The sequence below is a fragment of the Heterodontus francisci genome, chromosome 9 (genome assembly GCF_036365525.1).
Source record: "Heterodontus francisci isolate sHetFra1 chromosome 9, sHetFra1.hap1, whole genome shotgun sequence".
Taxonomy (NCBI): Eukaryota; Metazoa; Chordata; class Chondrichthyes; order Heterodontiformes; family Heterodontidae; genus Heterodontus; species Heterodontus francisci.
In genome coordinates this window covers 48,731,132-48,743,640 of record NC_090379.1, presented here as the reverse complement: position 1 = coordinate 48,743,640, position 12,509 = coordinate 48,731,132, and the positions used below count along the sequence as shown (strand labels likewise).

Sequence of the window (12,509 nt, the reverse complement as noted above, 5' to 3'; positions counted from 1 at the left end):
TAAGATGGGAATCTATTTTCATTTGGCTAATATAATAATAGACTGGCACATGCATATAAAGATTGGTTGACTCATGAACTTTTAAAGCTGAGGAACACCTTTTCTGATGTATTATTGAATAAATGCAGCTTTAATATTTTATAAACTTATTCCAGACCTTCAACAATACGGCTCAAGCCACCACTGGAAGATTACTAATTGACATTTCCTTCTACATTCTTTACACTTTGGCAGTGAATTTCCCAACTCCACTTCAGACCATCATGAAACTGGAAACTCACAACATAGCAGTTCTCAATCATCCATCTCAATGTTGCTCAGCACTTCACCCGGTCTTAAAATTAATGACGTATTTCCATTTGAATCAATCAACTCGGTATTTAAACTAGATCCTCAATAAAGTAAACATAATGCTTTGCCCCCCGTGTCAATCTCTCCAAATCAAATTTTCTGAAATAGCAGCCAAACACCTCTGAAGACAAGTTAAATCCAACATACACATCAGCCTCCATTAATGTTAAAATTTAAAGTAGAGCAGCAAACAGAATACGCTGATGAAATGGAACCTGGGTTATAGATTCCACGAGACATGGTCCAAGGAAACACTTGCATTTATATAGCATTTTACTGACAGGTGATAAGGAGTGCGGATGGTTTCCACTGTTCACCTCCCAACTGACCACAATCATGTTTTTATCAAAAATGGTAAGTTAGTCTCTGTTTTTTAGGATCAAATAAACAGACAAATGATAGGTTTTCTCGTAGGCTTAAAATAAGTATCTATTTTTTGCACAATTCCCAAAATGGTAGCAACCTCAATCACACACACAAGAATAGACAGAGAGAAAAGGGTAGTTCAAAGCGAGGTAAGTGTTTGTGATTTACAGTAAACCTGCTGAATCTAAGGAGGACAGGTGCTTTTAAAAGGTCAAAAAACACCCAGGCCAAGGCATTTGTAGTCTTGAGCTGGTTGAGGTGTTGTAGATTTCTGGTGGTTAAGACTTCAGACTGGAGGTGGTGGTTTTTTAAGTTCTCTGCTGCAGCAAGTTGAAGTGTAGAATTAGCAGCAGGACTTCTTCTTTGTGCTGGTCCAGGCACACAGTCTTTGGCTGAACTGCTTTCTAAAGGTGTTGGCTTACTCTGTGTGTGTGTGTGTCCCTCTCCAGAGGGCTACCTTTTAAGGTAAAAATCCATCACATTAGAATTTCTGTTAGGAGACATGCGGCCTAGTGTAACCACACAAAGGTCCAGGATGTGGAATGCAGGCTATCTATTGAAGTCTGGATGGGTACCATTCCATTATGATGTGGCTACTTCACATCTATTCATTCATTCTGCTTTTGGCTGTGTCATACTGTCTCCAGTAACCTTTGTTAATCTATTCAGGTCATTAATATGTGATCGTCCTCCTTTCAATTTCAAAGGGGTTCTCGCCAGAGCTCTTTCAGACGAGGTTAACAAGTTCCATCTTGGCAGACAAGTTTGTTTATTTCCAGTACAGAAGGGAGGGGGAGGGGGTGGGGGGGTCATGTGACTGCTACTCCATTTTGACTGTTACATAAGTGTCCATGCTCTTGTGGTCTTGTTTAGCAGTTGACTTTTTAAATTCATAATTCTTCCATTTCATGTTTATTTGATCATGGCTTCTTCTGTGCATGACAAGCACCATATTTTATCAAAACATCTCAAAGCATTTCACATAATGGATTACTTTTGGAGGGCAGCGACTATCCTGTCAGCAAATAGAACTGTTCTGCAACAGCAAACACAATTTTTTTTTATAAATAGTATTGGTTTGAGGGAGGAGGAATCTTACTCTTCTTTTAATAATACCATGAGATTTTAACGATCTAACTGAACATGTGGAAATACGAACATATGAATTAGGAGCAAGAGTAGGTCACTCAGTCCTTCGAGCCTGCTCCGCCATTCAATAGGTTCATGGCTGAACTGATTACTCCACATTTCCACCTATCCCCAATAACCTTCCACCCCCTTGCTTATCAAGAATCTATCTATCTCTGCCTTAAAAAATTTCAAAGACTCTGCTTCCACCACCTTTTGAGGAAGAGAATTCCAAAGACTCACGACCCTCAGAGAAAAGATTTCTCCTCATCTCTGTCTTAAATGGGCAACCCCTTATTTTTAAACAGTGATCCCTAGTTCTAGATTCACCCACAAGGGGAAACATCCTTTCCACATCCACCCTGTCAAAACCCCTCAGGATCTTATATGTTTCAATCAAGTCGCCTCTTACTCTTCTAAATTCCAGCAGATACAAGCCTAGCCTGTCCAATCTTTCCTCGTAAGACAACCCGCCCATTCCAGGTATTTATTAGTTTAGTAAACCTTCTCTGTACTGCCTCCAACACATTTACATCCTTCCTTAAATAAGGAGACCAGTACTGTATACAGTACTCCAGATGTGGTCTCACCAATGCCCTGTAGAACTGAAGCATAACCTCCCTACTTTTGTATTCAATTCCCCTCACGATAAACAATAACATTCTATTAGCTTTCCTAATTATGTGCTGTACCTGCTTACTAACCTTTTGCGATTCATGCACTAGGACACCCAGATCCCTCTGCATCTCAGAGCTTTGCAATCTCTCACCATTTAGTTAATATGCTTTCAGCCAAAGGTGCAGAGTCCAGAGTATAATATAATTACATCTCCAAAGCCAGTGTATGTACCATACAAGATGCAGAAATAAAATAAAATGCTAAATTTTTCATATTCCTAAATGACAAGAAATACAGTATTACTACTCACCTAACGTCATGCATCTAAAAGATTAGAAAAACAGTTTCCTCAACAATTGCAGAAATGGTCACACTTGAAAAATTAAACACAGCAGCTGAGCAAGTAAACTGAGGCATTTCATCATCCACAGAAAACTAGACAAGTATTGAATTTGAACATTTCTTCTTTGCTGCAAATTAGTCAAGCTATAAATATCTTTGAAATACACATATCACCAGTACAGGTTAAAATCTGTGTGTTTAGATTCTATGTTATTCGAATAACCTACCTGACTCACAGACAATTGATCCTGGCTTCAACTCTAGCATCATAATGATCATAGAGATATCAGTAGAATAGAGGATCTGGGTCCGGTGAGGAAGAGTCACAGTCCAGAGTTCTGGAGTTGGATGAAGTATATACACCCAACCTCCTTTGCTGCATGTAACTTTTGAGCCATACTTTTTCCCAATTAGGTCTGTCGAGTGCTTGATGGCCCCATATTTTGTCTGCGTTGCACCACCTTGCTGAACTTTGATCGCAAACATTGAGTCATGACCTAGGAAGACGATGGCGGTGTCACCATTCTGAATAACATCTCTATACTCCACAAAACTCATTTCTGAGAATGGAATCCAATGATTGTCACAATCTAGAAAAGAACAAAATAGACAATATTTTTACATCAATAAAGTTCAGCATTTGTTCTTACTACTTCACTATTGAAAGACAGGTATAAATCTGCAGCCGACGTTTTTGAACAGATCCAGTAGAATGGGCACCTTTTACAACAACATAATTCACTTTTCTGATAGCTTAGTTTGTAAATGCATTACTCAAGGCGAGAATGTGCCATATGCTCCAGGAAAATCCCACAGTTGATTCTCTTGATCTGTGCTGTTATCCCACCAGGCCCAGGGCCACAAAGGAGACGTTATAAGCGGCCTTACCATCACCAAGCTGGGACGGGGTGGATAGAAAAATGGGGTGGAAAGAGGAAGTTGGTGTTCTCCAGTACCTTGGCCAACATTTTTTCAACTAACATCACCAAAAATGTATTTTTAATTATTGAGATCAATAATCTCATTTGTGTTTGTGGGAATGGAGTAGCCAGGAAGATCACGTAAATATGAAAGATGAGTAAAAGCAGGTCAAAAATAAAAAGCCAAGAATACTGAATGACAACAATGAACATCCTGAGCAGTTTTTTTTTTAATAGTTTTTTTCCAACTGCATAAACAGAGAGTGAAAGAAAATAACAGTCCATTTAACTGTGATATTGGGAAGCTGGTATCCAGAGAGAAAGAAAGATAGTTATTAAACAGTCTACCCCACATCTATATTTATTCAGAAAGACGAATGACAATTTACCATATCAGAATTTCAGGAATAGCAATGGAAAATCTACACAAATAAGAGTATAATTACATAATTAGGTACTCTGAAAATAGATAAACTACCTGCTCCAAACAACTTACACAAATGAGTCTTAAAAGGAGATAAGACTGATGTTAGTGATGCTCTAAGGAATATTTTTATAGGTTTTCTAAATTTGGGACAGATTCTTGAAGAGAGGAAAGTGAATAAACACAATTCTAAAAGAAAGTCAATGTTAATGAGAATTTAAGCCTAACCCCCACCCACTCACAAAGTTGATTAGCTGCCAATACCAAGTGGCAAGGCTCATACATAAATAATGGTCACTTGAGTTTGATATAAAATGGTGCTAGCACCTATGGAACCAGCAATTAGCCAACACCTCCCACAGAGGACAGAAAGAGAGAAAAAATGGCAAGAAAAGAAATCACTGGGTGCTTAGTTTTTCTGAGTGCACAGTGGCTAGCACCGCAGCCTCACAGCTCCAGCAACCCAGGTTCAATTCTGGGAACTGCCTGTGTGGAGTTTGCAAGTTCTCCCTGTGTCTGCGTGGGTTTCCTCCGGGTGCTCCGGTTTCCTCCCACATGCCAAAGACTTGCAGGTTGATAGGTTAATTGGCCATTATAAATTGCCCCTAGTATAGGTAGGTGGTAGGGAAATATAGGGACAGGTGGGGATGTGGTAGGAATATGGGATTAGTGTAGGATTAGTATAAATGGGTGGTTGATGGTCGGCACAGACTCGGTGGGCCGAAGGGCCTGTTTCAGTGCTGTATCTCTAAACTAAAACTAAACTAACAGCTGAAGTAGACTGGAGATCCTGGATTTAAAGTAGCTTTAAAGCAGGAAATTGATAGACATTTGTAGGAACCTTTCAGGCTGGAAAGAAATTGATATCCTAGCATTTGGACCTTTGCTACTTGAACTATAGTGACTTGAACAAGGGAATGGTAAACAAAATCTTTGTTTGTAGAAGAGGCAATACAAATAGATTCTGAAGGATTTGGATTTTTTTTTTAAAAAGGTGTCAGATAATTCAATATGAATAATTGTAAAATAATTCCATAATTCAATAATCCACACCTAGAGTACTGCGAGCAGTTCTGGGCACCATACCTTAGGATGGATATATTGGCCTTGGAGGGAGTGCAGAATAGGTTTCCTGTAATGATATCTAAACTCCAAAGATTATGCTACGAGGAGAGATTAAACAAACGAGGGAACTTAGGTGGTTATTCAAAGTTTTCAAGATATTGAGAACTGATTTGGTAGATTGGGAGAAACTATTTCCACTAGTTGGGGAGTCTAGGACTCGGGGCATAGTCTAAAAATTAGAGCTAGGAGTGAAATTAGGAAACAGTGTTTCACCCAAAGGGCGGTAGATTAGAACTCTCTTCCGTAAATGGCAATTAATATTAGATCAAGTGTTGATTTTAAAACTGAGATTGATAAATATGTTAGTCAAAGGTATCAAGGAATATGAGGCAAAGGTGCGTATATGGAGTTAGATCACAGATCAGCCATGATTTCAATGAATGGCGGAACAGGGTTCGAATGGCTAAATGGCCTACTCTTGTTCTTATGTAATATAATTAGAACGGGAGCAAGGAACCAAAAACAAATGGAGTGTTTAGCTATGGTTAAAAAAAGGCAAATAAGGTACTGGTTTGCATCAGCCCAGACTGAATAGAATTCTGAAGGTACTGCTGTTTGAGACATTGGTCAGATTCCATTTAGAGTACAATATGCAGTTTCGTCACCTTGTAATAAAGATACTTTCACCCCTAAGAGGGTAGAGGGGAGCATCAAAAATGTTTTCTTTTTTAAAAAAAAGGACTTTGAAGTGATCTAGTTGAAGTCTTCAAGATGGTGAAGGGTATTGGCAAGATTACTTGAAGGAAGTTGTTCAATGAAAGGTTTAAATACAGTGTGCCATAAATTAAATCAAATTAATACAGTTTCACAGCAAGTTACCAGGCAAGATTAGAGGTTTTCTAAACTGGGCTAACGTCTGTCCAACTGCGCCGCACATGCCAACACATTGTGCAGTTTCTGAGAATTTTGTATTCTTTATCATTTTCGCATTCAGTGTCTGTTGATTTACCAGCACAATATTTCTGCTGTTGTATATGATTTTCTGCAATGTTAGCACTGTTTTCCTATACATTATCTTCTGGAAATTAGGAAGGGGATGTGCCCCAGGAGTCGATAATATTTGCAGCGGGATATTCCACACAGAAGAGTTTGAAAAGCAGTGAGTAAGGCTACTGAAACACAATACAAATGAGCAAAGAAACAATTGATTGTGTTTTTGGATGGAGAAGGGATTCAGTAATTTGGTGAAGGCATTCGATAAGTTTGACCCTTGAAGTGACAGGTCTTTTTGGGTCCCAGAAAATTAATGGTTCTTATGCTGAAAACAGCTCAATAGCTGGAATTGTTGAATAAGGAACAGGCAGCATTAGCTTAGTAGATGGGAGGAATCCTACGTCTATTATCTAGGGCTCAGACAGCTTAAGGATGAAGGCAAATGGACAATAGCTGCAAAAATGTTCTGATGGCATCAGATCAAGCTACAGAATTTAAATTCACAATTTTAATGCTATTCTCCTGCATCTTTGACACCCAGAATTAATCAGACACTAATTGAGAAAAGATTGATTACAAAGAAGTTAAAAGCACCACTGTAAAAGCAGGAGTTAAAAAAATCAATTAAACCTGTTTGCATTAGATAAAATGGTTTTAGTTGAATGTTTAGTTGGGATGAACGTTTCAGAAAATAAATGTGTACAAATATATTAAACAGTCCAAAGACTAAAGTGGATAACTGCATAACTAAACATCACACAAGTACAATATACATCATAAAAATATAAGTTGGAGAGCTAACTATAGACTTATCATACAAAATATTCTTGCTCTTGTTTTTCAAAACTTATGTAACAGCTGATTTAAAAATTTTCTCCACCAGATGTTGATGCACTCCCTAAGCCCCTTATCTGACCGTGAAATAAATGGTGTTGAAGACACAGAAGTGAGCAAAATTAGCAGCCAGTAGGTCCATGCTTCAGCAAGAGCAAAGGTGAAAGATATGTGCCTTGGTTGGTAGCATTCTCACCTGAGACAGAAAGAACTAAATTGCTTCCATATAATTACTTTTTTATGACCTCAAGATATCCCAAAATACTCCATCGTCAAAATAATTTTGAAGTGGAGTCACTATTGTAACATAGGTAAAGCCTACATTTGCACACAAGGCCTCAAACAGCAAAAAGAAAAATAACCAGATAACTTTTTTGAAAAAAATAAAATGGTGTTTGTTGAGAGTTTTGTTTTGTCAGAACACAAGAACTCTCCTTCATCAAATAATGCCATGGGATTTCCTGAATCCACCTAGCAGGCAGACAGGAACTTGGTTTAATCCTCCAACAATGCAACACTCCTCCAGTGCTGCTCTAAAGTACCAGCCTACATTATGTGCTCAAGGATGATTCAGAGGTGAGGGTGCTACCACTGAGACCTCAGCTGTGTACTCAAGAACCATTCCACAACTTGAGCAAATAATCCTGGCTGGCATTCCAGTGCAGCACTAAGGGAATGCTGCAGTCAGAGGTATTGTATCAGTCATTAAACTGAGGCCCCATCTGTCATCTTAGATAGATACAAAAGATCCCATGGTATTATTCACAACGAGCAGGGAGTTCCCCAATGCCCTGACTAATGTTCCTCCCTCAACTAAAACCAACAAAAATAATCATTTATTTAATTAATTGTTTATGGGACCTTTGCTTGTGTAATTGGTCGCCATGTTTGCCCACATAACAGTGCTTACATAACCCTTCAAAAGTTATTCACTGGACGTGAAGCGGATGTACTGAAGACACGATAAGACACTGCATAAACACAAATCTGTTTTTCTCTTCCTTCTAAAGCATCAAAAAAGGTGACCGATCATAAATCCATTTAAATCATGGTTTTCAAAGTGGGTTCCAAAGACAATGGTTCACAAGCTTTCTGGTGTTAAGATTGCCAATTTAATTATTTCTAATAATATCAATAAATCAGGTAAGGCTCAAGCTAGGAGTATGCAGCAATGGTTGGTAGTCTTAAGAGCAGAAGCATGACAGAGCAAAGCAGCCAATAAGCATGAGAGCAGACAACGCTGGAATTTGTTTTTTATTCATTCATGGGATGTGGGTATCGCTAGCTAGGCCAGCATTTATTTACCATCCCTAATTGCCCTTGAGGTGGTGGTGGTGGCCTTCTTGAACCGCTGCAGTCCTTGGGGTGTAGGTACACCCACAGTGCTGTTAGGGAGTTCCAGGATTTTGACCCAACAACAATGAAGGAACGGCGACATAGTTCCAAGTCAGGATGGTGTGTGACTTGGAGGGGAACTTGCAGGTGGTGGTGTTCCCATGTACTTGCTGCCCTTGTCCTTCTAGTTGGTAGAGGTTGTGGGTTTGGAAGGTGCTGTCTAAGGAGCCTTGGTGCGTTCCTGCAGTGCATCTTGTAGATGGTACACACTGCTGCCACTGTGCGTCGGTGGTGGAGGGAGTGAATGTTTGTAGATGGGGTGCCAATCAAGGGGGCTGCTTTGTCCTGGATGGTGCCGAGCTTCTTGATTGGTGTTGGATCTGCACTCATCCAGGCAAGTGGAGAGTATTCCATCACACTCCTGCCTTGTGCCTTGTAGATGGTGGACAGGCTTTGGGGAGTCCGGAGGTGAGTTACTTGCCTCAGGATTCCTAGTCTCTGACCTGCTCTTGTAGCCATGGTATTTATATAGCTAATCCAGTTCAGTTTCTGGCCAGTGGTAGCCCCTAGGATGTTGATAGGGAATTCAGCGATGGTAATGTCATTGAATGTCAAGGGGAAATGGTTAGAATCTCTCTTGTTGTAATGGTCATTGCCTGGCACTTGTGTGGCGCAAATGTTACTTACCACTTATCAGCCCAAGCCTGGATATTGTCCAGGTCTTGCTGCATTTCATGATATATGTTTTCATTTCTATTGTCCCATTGATTTATGCTTCAAATGACCAAAGAATTAGGGAGCCACTCAACACATGCGTACACGCAGGCAACTGGCAACTAGTAGTGAGTCTATGCTACTTCTTGAATTCATATTCTAAATGTTGTTTGATGAACGCAACACAAGTGACCTCAAAGAACTTCGTGGATCTTCCCAATGCCTCAAGAACGAGAGCTTGAAAATTAATTTCCATAATTATTGCATATTCAGGGTTTAGGCCTGATATCAGAAACATAAAAAGTATCTTTTTAAAAATAAATATTTAATGTAATAACAGCCAAAATGGAAGCATGGATAATTTAATCTACATTAATATCCATCAGGAAGTGTGGGAAACATTTTAGAACTTCCACAATTGCCTAACAGCCACAGCACTAAATCCAATCTGCTCAAAGTGCCACTCTGGCAATACTGCAGTAATTCTAAATAACAAGAGTACAGACACTAGCAGATACAATGAATAATGCAGCTGAACATAATTACTGAAGTTCTCAGATAACCATGACCTATTTAGGGTTGTTGATAATTAACGCTGCTCTCTCTTGCTGGGGTGCAACTCCAGAGATGCCAGGCATCTCTAGTACTTTGTCAGTCTCAAAAACAATTTCAATGCGGCAGGCTGCTCTATTAATCAAGGAGTGGGGGAATGAAGAGGAAAAATTTCCACCACTGAACCTGCACCTACCCCCGGCCAACATTGACAAACGCATGCTTCCAGTAAGAGGTCACTGGATAGCGATCACAAGATTTTTGGTTTTCACTCACTAATCTAGAGCGTAATAAAACAAACTAATACCCCTATCTTTCCCTCCGCTGTGATAACATAACTCAGGATAGATTAGAAACTGAATTTATGACCTTCATAATCTGTACGACTCATCTACTCACTGTATGAACTAGATAAGCTGATGAACATTTAAATTCATTCTGAGAACCCCGGCACATCGATTGGACTCTTTAATTAGATGAGACCGGTGGATTTTTCAGATTGAGGAAATCTAAATAATCAAACATTTATTTCCATTGAAGTCATCCCAGACACATCAAATGGTCAATCTGGGAAAAAGAAACACATTGCAAGTGGAAGTTGATGTCCTATTTTTCAGACAAGCACCCATGTTGCTCAAATACAAAAATCATTATTGTACATACATTTATCAATAACGATTGTTGCTGTGAACATGCTAACAATGAGCATTCTACTTCATTTTCTTCTGGAATTGAAATAAGAGCTGATTAAAGTGCTTTAATCAGCTTGTGAAGCTCTATTCTAGCATTAGATGTACTGGGACATTCATTAAGACCATTAGTAGATAGACTGTGATGTAACTGCTGAATTATGACAGTTGCGCTTGTCCCCACAATGAATGATTTTTCCCATGCGTTGTATCTGCTCTCTCAACCAATAGGATTTCCAGGACAAATGATTTATCGGTGTCCCACAAGACACTGCAACACTAAATGGAGCATGAAGAATAGTTGGGATTCATGGTCCAGTGAACATATTACGAAGACAGAACATTAATTGAAAGCCTTATAATGAAGACAGGATGCCGAGCCACATTAGCGGGTCTGTGGATTTTTTCTTACGTGATATAGAAACATTCAAGCACATCTTCGGATAAGATTTCTTTTCCAACCGTTGGCTTTGAAAATTTCCCTAATAACAACAGTGTTATATTACAGTAAACCACTTGAACAATTATCCTTGATAAATTATAAATAGTCTCATCTCTAGTTTTCCAGATCATTCATCTAAATTCAACATATTGCCACCTCATCTAAAGGGCTATCGGGATAGAGCAGGGGAATGTAACTGACTGGATTGCTCTACAGAGAGTCAGCATGGACTTGATGCACCAAATGGTCTCCTTCTGTGCCGTCATGACACTATAACAGCCTAGACCCCCAGATGAAGGCATCAAATTTTAAACATTTTGTTAGAGTGGCAAGGCATTCAATTTTAAAATGGTTGGGTGCAATATAACTTATATAGATCAAAAATGCAGTAACAGAACGCATTTTCTTCTGTCTTCAAATGTGAATCTTATAAGGTAAGTGATGCAAGTCAGCATAATACCCCTCTTAACTTTGTCACTAGCATTACAGTATAGAATTACACAATTGTCTTTCATTATCTTCCAAGTCACATCAAATGTGTAAATGAGATTACAGTATAAACAAACGCTCTTACTGTAGAACATTACAGAGCAATACCTTACTGTGGACTGCATGTCTTCCTCAAATTCCATTATAAATTTCAGTCTCTACAGAACATACTCAGGTGCAAAGCATGCCGAGGAAACAACACGCATACCTGGGAAATCACATTAACTGAGGAGAGAGCAACGGCATTTGGTGAGTGTGTAGATTTCAATTTCAAAAGTGGCTGCAACTGGATCTTAGCTGAGGAAGAGAGACAGGAGCAATAGCCATTGTCATAAGAGAATGCTAAGAGCTGGATGTCAGTGGTTACTAAAAGGAAATAATTCAAGGCACGAGATCAAATAAACAACATTGCTAAAAAGCATAAACCCATAAAAACTTAGCATAAACCAATAAAAGCTATACAGAAAACAGCACGTAAGGGAGAAGTGATTTCAAATCAAAAAATTTAAAACGAATAGTGCTAGGATTAGACTGCAGAGCTGATGAATGGTGTGGCAATTTAGCAATAAGCACCAGGAGTGCCCTTTTGACTTCAAATCCAGCACACCAGTCAGCACGAGAAGCGCAAAGCTAGCTCAGCACTGATTCATAGACAGCTAAACATAGACTCTGATTAAGTTTTGATATTTGTAACATTAATTATGTGGCAGTTATAGGTATCTAAAGCTTTTAAGTATATGATTGTTATTAACGTGATTGTTATTAGCATGATTGTTCATTTAAAATGGCAGCATATCATGGGATCAAAAGTTATCCAAATATTAAACACGTGCTTATGATTCACTTGGACAGAATAATTGTTCTGAAGACATTCTACCTGGCAGGCAGAACCCAAAACCAGTTGATGGCTGCCATAAACTCATGAAAAGTTGATTTTCTCTTCTAAAATTACCTACAGTTGGGAACTGAGAGGTACATCCCGAGTTACTAAATCATTCACCTCTGGGATCACTCCAATCCAAAATGAAGGGAAAGGTATTTCCACAGTTTGACTGTAAGGTTCTTAGGTGAACTGAGCTCAAGCAGTCTCATTCCAGTTTCTCATGACAAAAACTACCTTAAAGTGTCTAAATTGCCAAAAAAGGACTTTCTTACTCAAAGAAGGCACAAGGAGATTTGTGGTTAAGGTACCAAAGTAAAAGGAACACGGTTGTGCTTTTGAACATGCTATATCTGACCTGGGACTT

The 12,509-nt window shown here is 39.0% G+C and overlaps 1 protein-coding gene across 2 annotated transcripts in view; it reads right to left on the bottom strand.

The window, feature by feature from the left end:
- Positions 1-12,509, bottom strand: part of trmt61a (tRNA methyltransferase 61A) — a 51,108-nt gene that overhangs the window by 35,938 nt on the left and 2,661 nt on the right. For both annotated transcript variants that reach the window (XM_068038989.1, XM_068038990.1), the window contains exon 2: positions 3,033-3,395. In XM_068038989.1, the coding sequence (XP_067895090.1) occupies positions 3,033-3,363 (331 nt within the window). In that variant the 5' untranslated portion in view covers positions 3,364-3,395. The remainder of the gene's footprint in view (positions 1-3,032; positions 3,396-12,509) is intronic.